The following is a 17,018-nucleotide window of genomic DNA, read 5'->3' on the forward strand; positions in this document are numbered from 1 at the left end:
CATGTCAAACACCAAAACTGAGGTTCAGTTAAAAAAAATGTACCTTAAGTCAGCGTCCCCATTTCCATGGTTCAAGTTTTGTGGAACCTTCTGTTAACATTCACTTGCCCTCATCTCTCTTGAAATTAAAAGGCTTATTCACATTTTTAAAAACACATTAAACTACGGATGTCTTTCATTTTTTGGCATGAAGGCTTTTCAACAGACTTTGACGTTCTGATTTATGAATAGTGATCTTGCCTTAAAAATCCCCATATGAGTAGAATCCTGGAATGGTTTGGGTTGGAAGGGACCTTAAAGATCATCTAATTCCAACCCCCCCCCGCCATGGGCAGGGACACCTTCCACTACGCCAGGTTGCTCAAAGCCCCATCCGACCTGGCCTGGAGCAGCACCGAAAGCGTGCAACTTCCAGCAACCACGCATGAAAGATTAATGCCATCTTGTGATAAAAACTCTACTGTGATTAGCTGTGGACTGTTACTTCATCCATTTTCAGTTATTTACAGATTTCCACCACCACCACCCCATTTTGCCATTTCCCCTGCTGTTCGCTAGGAGTTTGGTTTAAGCAACTGCTCATTTCACATTCACTGGCTAGTGGATATAAAGGCTGTGTAACATCAGGATTTCTAGTAAGTCTGTGTTCTCATCAAATGAGTCACACTAATGCACGTTTCCTCTATGCTTTTCTCTTACCCACTTACATCTTTCAGCCAAGAAAACTCTTATCTTTTTCTCCATAAGGAGAGATAACTCCAATATTAAATTCTTTCAGCAACTTCCTTATTAAAATATGCCTCTCAACACTTCAGGCAAACTGCTAAATTGAACACTAAGTATTTCTCAATTCAAACACCTGAAGTTAATCCTCATCCTTAGTCAAATAATCCAGCAAATACACAAAGTTGACATTAACAGAGAAGACATAGCAATTTCTTTCCTTAGACTTAATATGCATTTTTGGTATCTCATTTCCCCATATTATCAATCCTCTGTAAGCTTATAGTGTCAGCATAAATGGCAATATAGTCAACATGCTAAGCTTTGTGTACTGTCTCTCTGCAGCACCCATATGCAGGATATTAGTAGATACAATAACAGAAACTGAGTTCCACATTTCACTTAAGTTCCAGTATTTACTTTTGTATTAAGAGAAATTCACAGGAAATGAGAGGATAAGGGAATTGCAGGTTGTATGTATTGTACAGCTCAGCTAAAAAATTTCTGTAAGACTAGAAAATATATAGTCTGAGCAAGACTGACATTGGGCTTTGTTATGAAGATTTAAGACTCAAACAAAGAACATTACCTCAATTACATGATGTAATTTTAGTTTGGTTTTTATCCCTGATTTATGAAGGAAATAGACAAATTCTTTAATTTAAAATTTTTATTGTGCTAAAACGTTCTTAATTTTAGATACAGTTAAACAGATCCTTTCCACCCTGCCAAAATTCAAGTCTGTACAATGTGAATGCCTGTACAGTGGGTATCCTCCCACCCAATTAAGACAAGTTCTGTTGTTATTCCCCTTCACTTGACATTGATCAATTACAACGGTTGGCTACAAAGATATGACAATATAAAAGCCCAGTGAGCACAACACTCATAAAATAGACATATCTCTTAAAGCACTAATCTTAATCACAGTATGCAAACATTTACATAAATGCAGTCAATTTGCGTTTGACCTGAAAAATCCTCTTCTGAAGATCAACAGCTGCAATATCTAGCCCCAAGATTTAAATTAGCATGTCCTGAATATAGATCCCATTAAGAATATCAAAACTAACTGTACAGTCCCATTTTCTACATTGGTTCTACATTATGTAGGCTGCAGAGGAAAAGGGTCGCTTGGCAGCATTCCTGCCATTGGTATTGAAGCAACCATAAACAGCAAAATTAATTTAACATAAAATTGTATACATGAGATAGATGCAAAAATAGAAATCTTATATGAAATCAGATTTCATCTGTCATCCTTATTCTCCAGTGCTTATTCACCCTTTTCTGAACTGAAGCTGCTCTGGAGAAATGAAGCTAAGCAGCTTCAGCATACAAAAAAGTGAAACAGTGAATACTCTTCAGAGTTCAAGAGTGCAACGATGTTACTAGGAGTCTGGAACATCCAGCCACCTGTGGCTTCTCAGTAAGAGTGTAAATAGTTTTTCTAAAAATGTAACATTTTAGACCATTTCTCTAGTACTACTACTAATTTGTAATATATACAGCATCCAAGTTCACCTTGAACAAGTAGTCTGTTGAAGTCTTCTGTAGTACATGAATTTATTGGCGATTTATGATATTTTTCTTAACACCAAGAAGAGATTAAATTTTGGTTTTATTACCTGCAATGGAAGAATGTTACTAAGTTTGGGTTTTTCACTATTGCTCCCACCACATTAAGTAATTATTTGTTTGCTGGGGGGGGGGAGGAAGGCACTCCACTCCACATAATAGGCAAGACAGACTTTCAGACCCTGGAATATACTATAAAATGAAGGTCTGGTTGAGATCTATACCCTCCCACACTCTCTCCTACACTGCTACCCTTTGTGCGCCCCTACGTGCTTGCCATCCTTCCCTCCACTCTACATTCATCTGCAGGCCTTTTGCATCTTACCTTTACACTTGCAGCAGTATAAGGACCCACCAGGTAGCAGCTAAAGAACCAGGGCTCAAACCTCTGGCTGAGCCACTTCCACCCCTACCACCCATGCAGGAGACACGGCCTGTCACCTGACTGGCTGTAATGGGTACACTGTATGACAGAAGGAAGATTGTAGGTGATAAACGGTAGCAAAGCAAAGTTCACATCTTCAAAATCAAGCAAACCAGCTGCTTCCCTGTAACCCACTCCTTCTCCCCTACCAAACACACTTTCTGTTGTCTGACCTGACATACCACCTGCTCAGGTCAGGTTGTAAGAAACTGGGCTGGAAAGCACAACAGCAAACAATACACTGGAAGTGCCCCATTGATTCAGCCTTCCAACATCTGCTGTGAAACACACAAGAGATGCCATTCTCCTTCTTTCCCCAAATGCAGCAGACTATGCAAGACTGTCATACCTTCTTTGGTTGAGTTTAGGAGGTACGAGGATGTGGTTACATCAATATCTAAGCTTACCTTCTTTAAGAGGAGTTTTTGGAGGAATGTTTTCCTTGCTATCATGCTGGAAGGCTTTGGAAGGATCAAAACGCCTAATGCCCTGAACTGCACATAGTTGCTCCTGAAGATCTCTGTTGGTTTGCTTTTCTTTTGCTAGCAATGCACGCAGTTTTGAGACATCCTAAAGAAAACATAATACTTGGAAGTTAGATTAAGAACAGGAGAAAAGCCTGCTTCATGATTTACTGAAGTAGCCCTTTTAACTAATGCTAAGCATATAACATACATACACAAAATTATTGGTGGCATTAAAAAACAAACCATACAGGTGTAGAGAAACCAGCAGCACTGTATAATTGCTGTATAACACCACTAAGCAGTATGGTAGCCTGAAACTTTCCGGTGCTGCTTTCAGCAGCTAGTTTACTAAGTCTAGAACCTCCAAAAGAGGTAAGAAAAACCAACCAAGCTAAAAGTAGGGGTGGTTATTTGCACTGGTGATCCCTCTATGTATCATATATTCAGCTGAAACTGAAACAGATTATCTTGGTGTTTCTGGAGGCTGGTGGTTTGTTCTAATCTAGCTCTTGCAGGGAATTTAAGAACCATAGAAAGCAAGTAGTTTGCAGGACTAGTCTATAAATATTTAGAGAAACAAACAAAGGAATCAAGCAAATGCATAACAGATTTCTAACTTTCCATTTCACTAACCTGCTTCAGGTGGGTATTGTCTTCCTTCAACTTCATAACATGCTTGATTTTCTGCTTCTGGTTCTGGTGGCCAAGTAGTTTAGCATATGCATCACTTAGTTTATTCAGTTCTTCTTGGGCTGCACCGTGCTCATTTAAGAGTGCATTCTTCTCTGCTTCAAATGCATCTAGCTGTTGCTGAAATATATATTGAATCTTTGAGAAATCTTTAAAATAGCTTGTTATTGAACTGAAATCTATAAAGAAAGATTGGTTTGGGAAGGGGAATAGCTGGCTCAAGGGACAGCACCTTAGGGAATGGTTGCAGGATAAATGCCTTAGAATGGGAAATAGCATGTTTACTGCTCAAGAATAGAACTTGATTCAACTGCACAAGTCTTAAGTCAAGGTATACTAATAAACACCTACTTCATAACACACCTGAAAAGGCTTAGTTTTGTTATATAAATCTTCATATAGATTACGCCAGGTCTTTATCTCTTCTTTTAAGCTAGAGGTCACATCTTCATTTATGGTTTTCCTAAAAAGCAAGAAGAGTTTCATTATGTTCATCATTAGCTTTCAGCACTTCTGTGCACTAAAACTTTGATGTGCTACAATATGCAGGTTTAGTTTGACAAAAGTCACCTTGATCTTTCCACTTCCAGTTTCCTTTTCAGATCTTCAGTTTGCTCTTCCAGTTCTTCCTGAAGTTTAGTCATTTGTGCAAGGCAAGACACTTTTGTTCTCTCTGTTTCTGCTTCTTTTAGTGCAAGCTTTGTCTGGACTTCTAAAAGCATCCTGAGGAAAATATCATCCATCCTTAATGAACCCTTACATTTATTTTATTTTTTACATTACTCTAAATCTGAAAACAAAAGTAACCATGATTGAAAAGCTGTTAGTAGAAGAACCGAAATAAAGGCTTGCACAAACAGTGCTATAAGAGAAGAACAGCAATACAGAAAGCAATCAAGTTCAAGATGTACAACATAAACTTCTCCTATGAGGAAGCAAGCAGTACTTTTGAAGCAAGGAAAGATCATATGTTTCTTATTTATGGCTGTTTAATGCCAGCAGCTTTTAGAGGAAGACACTTTAGTAGTTAGACTTTACATGCAGAAGTTTGCTCAAGCAGAAACGAGTCAAAACTATTCAGTGTGGATATACTCAAGGGTTCAAAAACTCTACACCTAAAAGCATTCCCTTCCCACTCCAAACTCAGCTGTTGGTTATATCACCTAGGTGGAGACTAAGAAATCCTTCCATGCCACACACAACCAGGAAATCAAACAGGAAATAACTCTTCAGTTGTTTTTCTTTTACCAGCTCTAATAGAAACTGGAAGCAATATTAAGCAGGTGGGAAGGAAAGAAAGAGCAACATCTTAAGCAGCACAGATGTTTTAAAATAAGCTGGGATAAGGAATAATTGTCCTTTGGACAATCTTAATAACTGGCTACGGGTGAACAAGACAGCAGGAACATTACAAAACTTTACAGAAGCATTTGATAAATCAGCAAAGACATAAGCATCGGGAAGATCATAAATGCCCAATTCAGTTTGGCCAAAGCAGCATTTTAATGCAGTTGAGCTAGTAATTTATCCACATGCAACAGTTGAAAACGTTAGAGCATAGTTGTTGATTTAAATCCAGCTTCAGCTTTAGGAGCTAGCTAGGAACTACATTAAAAGAAGTGGGGAAGGAAGTCTTCCAGCAGATACACAGTATTTTCCATAATGCAACTCATGTACAGGCAGTTACCACAGTTGCCTAATACAGGTGATGGTACACCAGGACCTTTTAAGACCAAACTCCCCCATTTCCTCAAATAGTCAGTTACTTGCCCACAGCAAGGGACTTTCTCATGTTCTGCACAGTGAGCTGGAAGGAGAACATACACCACTAAGCTGCTGTTACAGTCAGAGAAACACGTCCTCAGCTAGCGGCCTAAGACAATTTCTTGGGTGTTACTACTTATCAGCTGCACTGTGGTGCTTCATATTTGGCAGAGGGAGGACCTTTGTTTACCTCGCTGCAGTGTGGTAATTCACGGATGGTTAACTGGCACCTGCTTGTGAGCAGGATTTGAGGCGACACATCATTCAGAGTAGAGTGGCAAATGGCGAGCTCTGCATTAAGTATTTGTCTGCCCCTGTGGATCTTATTTGTGGAACAGTCACTGTGACTGATATTTCTGATAAAGACAATATTACAACATATTTCAGTTAAGTATTTTCCTATATGTTCCACATAAAGGAAAAAGTCAAAGCAATTGATTGAACAAACCAGTTTTCTAATGCATATATAAACTTAATGAATTTTGTTTGTCAATATTTTCAACCCTCTGCACTGGGAAAAGGAAGACACTTAAGCTTACACCAAATACTGATTTTATATGGTAGACCAGCATGTTACATTCTAGTTAAGAAGGCAAGCCTTAGCTGGCATTCTTTAGCTTAAGCAAAAGTTTGTCTGTCTAGTACCTTGCACATTCTTCTTTTGCTTTGGTCTTAGTGTATTCTGCTTCCTGAAGCAGCTGAAGATTATCTTGGCCTATTTTTTTTAGGTTGGCAACTTCATCTTGCAGAGAGGCATTCTCCAGTTTAAGACTGTGTATTTCTTCAGCTACTGTCTTCTTGTAGCTGGTATTACAATGCAAATAAGAAAAATCTTGTTATTTTAGGCAAAATACAGATTGACAAGTTCAGGCCTTAAAAGAGCAATACAAGCTCATGCTAACAAGAGTTTTTATAATCTGGAGATATGGCAGTGTCCAGGCACTGATAAATCCAAAGTTTTAAAAAAAAAAAAAAACAAAAAACAAAAAACCAAACCAACACCAAAAACCAAACAAACAACAAAAAAAACACCCAAGCAAAAACCCACACATTTCCATCAAGCCATAAGCAGTAACACTATGACAAATTCTGCGATACAGGTATTTTCACATTTTGGCAGGTATTTTATAACACAAAAGATCTACTATATCTGAACCTTATTTAAAACACCAGAAGACCTACTCTCTGCAGCTTGCATTGGCTAACATGCCAGTGGATCCTTCATGGGTGCATTGCATACTTAACAATAACAGTATCACTTTTTAAACACTTTCACAACCTGAATATCTGAGAGGAAAGATCTGCAAGAACTGTAGGAAAACAAATCTCGATTCTGTGCAAGTTTTGAGCCTAAACAAGAAGTGTTTTTGCAAGAGATTTTAGTGTTAAGAGAACACCATCACTAGTTACAGCTCTCATTGAGATTCAAGAGCACTTGAGTATTCTAATTGGTTACACTTTGGAAGAAGAAACAGTTTCCTGAACTAGATACTGAATACATCATCACACTTGACTAGTACTCAAAAGGCATAAATAAATTTCTTAATGCCATCAAATACTCCATCACAAAATCCTCTGCTCTGATACTGTACCAATGCTCATATATAGTGTTAAGTACCAAGGCACATGAATAAACAACATATTTCATTGTAATCTTAGAAATAATCCCCGTCCTAGATCTTAATGAAACTTAAATACCTTTCAAACTCAGCAACAGTCTTTCCAAGTTTACGCAATGTATTGCTATGCTCTTCTTGGATTTGCAGAACAGCATTACTGTGCATTTCATTGATTTGCTCCAACTCAGCATTCTTCCTGAAATAAAAATTCAGCATTCCACACTGCAGATAAGTATGTCTGAACACATTACCAAATGCTGTTATCAGTTACAGAAGGCTTGCAGTGGCAGCAATAAATTGTGACTAACCAGTAACTTCTCTGCCAGAACTTCTCAAGTATTAAAGCACGATCTTCATAACAGATTTAACTAAAGCATTTCCCCTTCCCCTTATTTTCCAAGATAGCTATAGAATAGATTGAACATCTAATAGTAGATTTTCAATATGTGAACGGAAGAAACAACTTGCTTGAAAATCTTTCCTAGTCATTGCCCTCTCCAGGTCAGAAACATCCAATACAACATGCATGTAGTTGGCCCTTCACAGCAGCATCACTTTACTACAGTACTGGCATTTCAAGCAAGTGTCAGCATGCTAATTAAATAGTTTTAAATTAAGACAATATAAAACTGATTCAAGTCATTTTTGATAGTGATTAGATCTAATCACTATCAATAATCAACAACCAGGAAGAAATAAGTTTAGTTCTGTTCAGGTCTCTTTAAAACCTGAATGAGGCTCAGAAGCTTTGTTTATACTACTGATTTAACATTTTTTTCTTTCAAAGATTTACAATCAGAAAACTTATTTCACAAACCCTTTCAACTTTACTTCCACCTGCGCAAGTTCAAGAGCTTGAGATTTGAGTTCTTGTTCCAATCGCTTCACCAACTTCTCAGCTTTCTTTTCCTTAGCATGTAATTTATTCAGCTCATTCATTGTATCATTCAGCTCCTCTTCAAGAAGATGTCTCTCACTTGTTACCTCATCTTGAAACTCTAGTAGCTTCTGGTGCATTGACGCAGATGACTCCTGTAAGCCAAAGTACCACAGATTTTAAAACTACCAGTACTTCTCTAGACATTAAAGGCTAATTTGCAGTGTTCAAACTTTAAAGCACAAGAATAAGGTCAAATCTACAGGAGGAACCATAACACCCATCATACCAGCTACGATTCTTAGATCTATTGGATAACACACAGTTTCTGCTGGCCAGCACCCACTTGTACATTCCACAGATTAGACCATTATTAATACAACAATCTCATGTGTAACCAAAATCAGAACCTTTAGTGCCAGCCATTGGGATTAGAGTCTATTTTTAGATTATTTGTCTAAAAATATGTCTAAATTTTCTAAAAATTTGTCTGTATTTACCTTCTCTTGCTGCAGCTGAGAGACCATCTCCTCATGTTTCTGAAGCAGTTTTTGGTGTTCTTGTTCTTCTAAGCCAATTTTTTTTTTCAGGTCTTCTATTTCAGCACTCATACTCAGGTATTTTCCTTTGGTCTCAGACAACTCTTTCTCTGCACAGAGGAATTATCAATATAACACAAATCCCCTTCTCTATATTCAAAGAGCTACAACTTCTATTCTTCATAGTACTTTGATTCTAGCTTTAAAGTTAAGCTAAGCAAGGGGAAAAAACAAAAACACCAAAACCACATCTTTAACCCATCTGGAAACTCCTCAAAATTGGCTGCAAGTACACCACTTTGAAAATTATTTTCAAACAGCAGGAATCTTTGGATCAAGCAATTTGCCTTCATCAGAACAGCAGTATGGCTGGGGGAAAAACAACTAAATGATTTCCCCAAAGCTTCTTCCACATTATACTGGCACATACAAGCCAACTGGTACACAGACAACTGACTACCAGTCTCAGGCTGCACAGTTGCTAGTTTGGGGGGAGAGGGGGGGAAAGAGGTGAAGAAGGATTCCTAGACACATTCCCAATACCTCAATGAACTTGCGCACAAGCTGCTAACAGTGAATTGAGACAGTATCATACTGCTTCTCAATGAAGAGTAAGGAACAAGTAATTTGTGTTCACCTTTCAGACTAAAGCCATTCCCACTATGTAAACAATTTTCATCCTATACCATCTACCTTAGTAACCCTCTATGGCAATACAAATTTAGACTTAACAGATGTCAGATTCAAGGTGGTTTCCATACTGTTAGAAATATGCCTAGCTGTTTTCAGCTGGAGCTCAGAGACATGACTTTTAACTCGGAACAAACCTGTCAATTGACTTTTTAGAACTAACCTATTTGAGGAACTTTAAGACGCGGGTAGTGATCCCCCATATGGGAACAGCATACAAGCACTAACAATTACCTTTTTCTTGTTGAAGCAATTGACACCTTTCATTAAGTTCTTTTATCAGTTTAAATGATTCTTCCTCTTTTGTTTTGAGAGTATCCCTCAGGAGCTCCATATCTTGGTCTTTCTTCATCAGCATCTCTTCCATCTGGGCAATATCTAGTTTGTATTTCTCAACTGTTTCTGCAACACTACTGTAGAAGAAAATTCAGGTATTGTTACCACTAAATTTTGTTTGTAAGCTTACACTTCAGCACAAAGGAAAAATGTTTAGGACTGTTGGTTTCCAACAGGAAAACTGCCTTCACCTACTTTCCCAGACACAAGTTTTTGCACATTAAGGCATGTTAATTAAAATTAATAGCAATTTATTTCAACATTGATGTTTTGTTTTAAAAGAAACATATACAGTCACACAAATAATATATAAAGGTTTGATAAAAACAGAATTAGTCACTATAATTGATTTATAGATGACTGCTACGTACAGGTTTTTTTTACAAAGCTGAGTTCTCACAGAAAATCATACACATTAATAAACCAGATTTTACAAGAATAAGCAGGATATTAAGATATGTAGCCAGTTAATGAGGTATCTCAATGAGTAAAGTGACAGTGGGGGTGCGCAAAGAGTGAACTAGTTAAAATTAAATACTGTTGTATTTTCACCATGTTCTGAGCTAGGGACACATTACTGTGAAGACTGGTTAGAGTTTCAATAAGTTACAAAACACCAGATTAATAATTTTTAGAATCAGACTGATGCTCATACATACATAATTCATCACAGCTCTTAAAGACAAGTTGGAGTCTTGGAATTGGAAAGTTCACTGGAAGCCAAGATTGTGTGGTTTTTTGCCCTACTGTACATTGTTTTACAAGTGAGGGCTAAAAGACATTACTGACAGTACCTTAGAGAAAAAGGATTTAGCTTGATTTATGTATAAGTAACTCAGGCTAAAAACATGATTTCAGGACCCTGATACAAAGCTCTTCCAATAGTATTGCTTAGCCCGTAAAAGCACAGAGACATTTAGACAGATAATTAAAATAATATCCTATGACTCCTTTCCATTGTGTGGAAAAATACCTGATTTCTTTTCCCCCTCTATTTTAATACTGTTAAACAGAATTGTTGCCAAGGTACTATTTCACCAGTCATAAATGAGGCTTAGTTTTACTGGCTTTTAACTCACCCAGTCCAACTCAAGAACAATTTGTTGTTACCTGAGCTCTGTGATATATTCCAGGAGTTTTTCAGTGTCAGACTTTTCTTCAACTTTCTCTCTCTCAGTAGCAGACCTAAACCCAGGAAGTTTTCATGATGGATGTATTTAAACAAATTCAGAGCTACTTGTAAGCTATTTGTTTACAGATAAACAAGTAGAAATAAACAATTGAATCACGACTTAGGAGTAGTAGTAAAGATGCTGAGCCATATTCTGCCACAAGCAAGTATGCTAGAACAGCTGCATTAGCTAGACAAATTAACATTTCCTCCCTTTCTGAATTGCATTACCTGCATTACCTTTGTGTATTTTAACTCTAACATAAATATAGAAATTCACTTGTATTTGAGCACTTGGATGTTAAGTAAATGCAGAAAGCTTAAGAAGGATGCTGCAGTGCAAAATTGACATAATATACCTTATAAGTTCATCCTCCTTAGATTACCATCCTCAGAAATAGCCTATATGGTAGTGCACTGTTCCTATGCAGCAAATGACATTATTTGGGCAGAATAGAAAGCATTGATTTGGAACTCTCTCTTCTGCTTCTTTCTACAGCTGCTTAAGCCAAAACACTTGGCAGCTGCCTTTCTTCAGAGAATGTGGCTGCTATGAAGCAACTTTGAAGGCACCACAACAACTCTTCAATACACTTAGCTGGAGAACACACACGTCCATCAAATTTGTGTCAAATGCCTGGCTACTGAATTAGGATCTCAAATCCTGGCCCAACACTTTTTCATTCTTGCTTATTCCTAACTTACTAGTCTAACGGGCCAGACACTGAAGTATCCAATCGACATGAATGTCTTGGTCCAAGATGAACAACAATTCTTTTCTCAAGACACATCTTCCCTCCCCACTCCATACCAATGAAAACTCTACCCACACCATGCTGGAAGACAAAGGGTTGAGATGATACATTTTTTTGGAAAAAGGTTAGATACACTAGAGGAACAATATTTTGTATGTTCATTTTATAAGAACACAGCAGTTCCTAAAACTTCATTCCATCAAATTTATTCCAGGTTACAAGTGCTAATTATTTATGTTCCTTCTTAGTAGGGAGACCACCAGTATTTTCCCTAAACTACGTGCCTACCATAAGGTGTAAGCATGTAAGCACAGCTAGATGATATAATACCATCTAAGACAATTCCCTTCCTTACTACTTACAGTTTTTCTTCTAACTGTGCTACTTTTCCTTCTGAATGCTTTAGATTCCTTTGCACTTCCTGCAACTTCACTTCCATGTCTTCCTGCTTTGCAAATGCAATCTTAAAAAAAAAAAAACAGACAAATATTACCACCAAAATGAGATTTAGTAAAAAAAAGAAATCCATTGTCTAAGAGACAGTGGTAAACTGAAATTAATTTGTAACTACAATTTAACAATAGTGCTTACTACTACACTAAATGTGATTCCAAGTACCCCTCTGTAAATATATTAGCCATTTCTTAAAACCACCACCACAACCCAAAAACTGCAAACATGCAGAAGAGTTTCAAACTATACCTAGGACCACTAGTTTTCAAAGAAATTAAGTCTGACCAACAGATTGATATTGTAACAGAGGTATTTCTAGGCTTCCTTACTTTAACTCAGATTTACTCTGCGCATCAACAGCAAAATCAAGACCATTCGTTGTTTGATCTTTCTTTCTCTATTTTCACTCTACAGAAAGAAGAAACTACTGAGTTGAGGACAGAAAAAACACACGATCTGCAGTTCTGTGGTAAGCCCTTCATTGTCCCTGAACAGCTCAGAATTACTATCCTGTGCAGTGCAAGTGGTCATACCTTTTCCTTAGCATCCCTCTTGTTTCTGAGCTTCATTAACTCCATGCATAGGCTGCTCATTTTCTTCTGCATGCCATCTTCAGACAGCTTATTAGAGAGGAATATAAAACCACTAAGCATAACTCCTTCATATGAATTACTCTTCACACTCTTTAAAAGCGTCCCCCTCCCACCCACAACACTTATCTCTACCCATCCTTGAGATGGATGTTAGCAGGTCCCGCTCTCTCTTTAGACAGAAGCGCACAAGATCACAAACCAAACATGCTCTATCCCTGTGCCAGTGAAGGGGCACAGGGAACAAGAAAACAGATGCTGATCAGCAGCTAGAGTTTGTTCTTGCCCAGGGAGCTTAACAACAGCAAAGGAAAAGCAGACGCACTTATTTGTCTGAATACCTTTGACTTGAGAAGTTCATTGGTTCTCGTTAGTTCCAGAAGCTGTTTTTTTAGGCATGCAACATTTGCCAAAAGAGATGTTTTCTCCTGAACTGCAGCACTCAGCTTTGCTTCAATCTTAACAAAATCCTCATCCAGAGCCTGAAGTTTTTTATCTTGCTCTCCACGCTCTCTCACTAATGCACGAATCTAAAACAAAAGAGGTATTTTCTTTCTCTCCTATTATTCTTCTTAAATAACATCATTAATTTATACCTGTGGTTTTCTTGGAGAGGCTAAGTATCCAAACTGTATTAACCTTCATTGACAATACATATCTTCAACTTTGTCATTCACAGGAAAGGAGGTAACAGAATCACCACAATTCTCTCTTATGACACACCACAGATTTACAGTCCTAGCATTTCATCTGACTTATTTTATGCTATTGAGCCACTACAACATGTTAAAGTTAGAACAGTCTTAGCTTCAACTTGCAACAGAAGCCAACTCTCTCTCCTTTTTGGCTGTGGAACAAAAAAACAGAACGTGGCATTTGAGACACGAGGCAGAGATTAGTACACAGAAGTGTACTGATAAGGAAAAGCTAGCTAGCCTCTTAAACTTTAAAATTATGTCAATTACTAAGCAAAAATCTCAGCAAACAGTTGCTAAATAAAACAGAACCTTTTTGAGGTAGAGAACATAGGACTTGGTTCTTTTTTTTTTAAAAAGAACCAAAAAGACTGGCTGCATAGCTGCTCACAATCAACAGGAATTAATGTAACTCCATTAACAAACACAGTGCTTTCTACATACCATAACATTTGATAATCGCTGTTCTGCACAGAGCTGTTTGCAAACTACTTGTATGCTATGTTATGCAAAGGAGGCTAATTTTACCAGCTTGTTAGTTTTTATTACAGTAAGCGGGAAAAACATTACAGGATTGCACTCGCATAATGTGTTCATACCTCCTTCTCCAGTGTCTTCTGTTTCTTTTTCTCTTTCATAAGGATAAGATCTTTTTTAGGCTTCAGAGTCCCATGAGCTGGCTTTTGAAAACAGATGTATTAAAAAATTTAAACTGATCTCTAGCTGCATACTAGTTTAACAACACAGTTAAATATAGGAGTGGATGCCTTAATCTAGACAATACATTAAAGATACACACACACAAAATAAAGAGCAAACATCTCTCTCCCACACATAGGGCAGACAAGTATCAGGCTAGGGTGGGTTTTACTATTGTACGTTCTCATAAGCATTACTCTGAACGGACAGATCATAACCACTGTGACAGGAAAGAGATTAAGAAAGTTTGAGATAACAGCAACCCCTAAACTCCATAAAAACCACTTTAATCTCTTAACCACAGGTTGGTTTGCAGAATTTCATCCTACATCATGAGTACTAGTAAACAAAACTAGTAAGTCAGAATTATCATTTTTCAACTTGTTAAGCTATACATCTTCAAATCCACATCCTCACACATTGCAATGAGAACCTGTTTATACAGTATCATCCCCTCTTTGTTTCTTTTACCACTAGGTTTCTACTCCGCCCTGTCCACCTGCCCTGTATGAAAACAGAAACAGGGTGGTCTTAAAAAGAAGCAGACACAGCGTATTTACATGGTGAGCAAGAGGCAAAAACCCCAGCATTGTAACACCAAAGATTACAAGCCACTCTGTAGTCCCAGGTAATCATCATGCAATTCCCAAAGACGCTGCAATTTCATTTTTCCTTCTTAGTTACTAAGGAATACAGGCATAATAGTGTGTTTCATGGTTTGCTCAGGTAGGTTAATAGTAACTGTGTAAAGGGGCAACATGATTTAACTAGTCACAGTGAGGTTTAGCTGGAATTTAAGTGCTACAGACACTCCAAGAGTCTTACTGTTGATCCGAGAGATGCGAGTCTCCTTCCAGTTACAGGGGTCGGTGCACTCTTCTCACTGTTCAGATCTACCTCACCTGCAGAAGGATGCAGAAAAGAATGGTGAAGGAAGAGGGCGTGCATGCACACAGTGAGGGAAATTTAACCAAACTAGACAAGGTTAATTAACTTTCTATACAAAAGACAGAAAGCCACCTCATTATTAAGACTAGCCACTTCACCACCTAATGCCAGCTGTTTTCTTACTGCCAACAAGCAGCCCAATATTAGTCATCTGGGCACTTGGCAGAGTTTAGAAAGAGACGACCCGATGACAGCCAGTTTTGAGAATTCAGCTTCTGCCAAGTTTCCCCCCCACCTTCCAGATCCATGCTGTCAGTTTTCAACTGAGGGATGCTTTATATCTGAAAAACTCATCGAAGTATCACTAAAACCAAGGTTAAGGCAGTAGTTAAATCATTTATTTCACCTCCAGAGGTCCCCCTAATTAACAGAAGTCATATAAAACTATTTTTGGAAGATTCAGTTAGATGTGTTTTTACAGTTGCTGTCCTCTTGAGCTAGAAGGTAGGCAGTCAGTCCCTTCAACATAAAACAATTTCTAAACATGAACAGAGCGGTAATAGCATGTAAGCACTAACAACTGTAGCATTCAAAGATATTATACCATTGTGTTCTGTGCAACTTCTATGACTACTTACCCTTCTGTTTCCTAACCCGTTGACATGTTTCAGAGAACAGAGAACTTTTCAGTGCACCAGAAGATTTAACATCATAGGATCCTTGCAGTGGGGTACAAACTAGAAATGAGATTTTCAGAACAGCAGAGAACTATTAAGGTAAATGATAGGGTTTTCAACTTCAATGAGTTGAGGCTTGTAACACATTTAAGTTAAATCCGCTTAAAAAAAGAAAAAAACCCAACCAACAACTGGAGTCTCAGTTCTCCTCATCCTCCCCATAAACATAAAAATATACAGCACACATGGTAGGGGAAAGGGTTGGTTTATTACACATTAATAAAATTAGAAACTGTGATTTACATATACAATATTGCAAGACATCTTACAAGTGATAGCAGTGCATTAACTTCCATAAAGAGAAAACGCAAATGGTGGGAGAATCTTAATGGCAATTGGTGAAAAAGGCAGCCTAAAGCGTTAAAGGAAAAAAAGCAAACTTAACTGTTTGTTTTTTTTAAACATCTTCCAGTTTAGAAGACACTACTTAGACATCGTTGAATGCCAAACTTTTCCTCCAAAGAACTAAGTTACTTAAACTTTCATAAAAAAACCCAAACCCTAAAAGTTATTTTAAAAATTAAACATTTTTAAGGGAAACAGCAGACAGAAACAATATGGCTACAAATTCTTCATGCAATTATCGTTATAGTCAGGTGGTCTTAGGCCCAGTAAACGCTTACCTACTTGCTTCAGCTTTCTGCAAATGAGAGCAGCTTCATTTAATATGAGAACAGGCAACGGTAGCAGAGAGGCATTCAGCTACAGCCAAAAACTCATTGTGAGAAACTTTTGCATTAGAAAATGCTCTCAGTAGCAGTACTTCAGTCGTGACTAGTTCTGTAGGTTTCTCTTGTAGTTTTGTATCACGGTATCAGAAGGCTAGCAAATCCTGGTTTGTCACTGTCTTATTTACTACGTACATATATATGTACGTTCGCTGCTGTATTTAGTAGCCCTTTACCTACGACCAGGATTCGACCCGTAGTCGGAATTTTTTTTCCTCAGAAGGAGACTCCTACAAGGGCTTAGACAAGCGGCCCTCAGACACACCGTTACAGACAGCCCCCCTCGCAGGGGGAGCAGAGGCAGAAGGACTGGGACACGCGGAGGCAACCGCAGCCGGTGCCCCTTCCCCCTGGCACTACCACGAAGGGCCCGGGGTCCCCCCCCCCGCCCCCGGAGGAGCGCCGCGCACGTACCGGAGCTCTCGTTGAAGCGCCGGAGCGGCGCTCTGGCGAAGGCCATGGCAGCGGACGGAGCCCGGCGCGGCGCGGCGCGGAGGGGAGCGGCCCTCTCGGCGTTCAAAGGGACCAACGGCCACCACCGCGCGCCCCGGCCAGCCAATCACCTCCTCCCGTTCGAGGCTGGCTCAGCCAGTCA

At 38.5% G+C, this 17,018-nt stretch overlaps 1 protein-coding gene across 3 annotated transcripts; it reads right to left on the reverse strand.

Moving 5' to 3' along the window:
• Nucleotides 1–1,383: 1,383 nt before the first annotated feature.
• On the reverse strand, nucleotides 1,384–16,969 carry HMMR (hyaluronan mediated motility receptor). Of its 3 annotated transcripts, none has more exons than XM_029998502.1 (18): nucleotides 16,838–16,969; nucleotides 15,597–15,695; nucleotides 14,896–14,972; nucleotides 13,971–14,051; nucleotides 13,018–13,206; nucleotides 12,620–12,706; nucleotides 11,996–12,096; nucleotides 10,818–10,892; nucleotides 9,606–9,784; nucleotides 8,643–8,791; nucleotides 8,083–8,297; nucleotides 7,345–7,461; nucleotides 6,292–6,450; nucleotides 4,453–4,605; nucleotides 4,246–4,345; nucleotides 3,826–4,002; nucleotides 3,133–3,295; nucleotides 1,384–2,351 (listed from the first exon to the last, which is right to left on the reverse strand). In XM_029998502.1, the coding sequence occupies exons 1-18, from the start codon at nucleotides 16,881–16,883 to the stop codon at nucleotides 2,332–2,334; spliced, it is 2,187 nt and encodes a 728-aa protein (XP_029854362.1). In that variant the 5' UTR covers nucleotides 16,884–16,969; the 3' UTR covers nucleotides 1,384–2,331. The 3 variants fall into 3 exon arrangements, with proteins under 3 accessions (XP_029854362.1, XP_040975201.1, XP_040975200.1); XM_041119267.1 differs by lacking the exon at nucleotides 1,384–2,351 and adding an exon at nucleotides 2,358–2,764 and having other exon boundaries at nucleotides 9,606–9,781; XM_041119266.1 differs by lacking the exon at nucleotides 1,384–2,351 and adding an exon at nucleotides 2,358–2,764.
• Between the last annotated feature and the right edge of the window lie 49 nt (nucleotides 16,970–17,018).

The sequence above is a fragment of the Aquila chrysaetos genome, chromosome 22, assembly GCF_900496995.4.
Source record: "Aquila chrysaetos chrysaetos chromosome 22, bAquChr1.4, whole genome shotgun sequence".
Taxonomy (NCBI): domain Eukaryota; kingdom Metazoa; phylum Chordata; class Aves; order Accipitriformes; family Accipitridae; genus Aquila; species Aquila chrysaetos.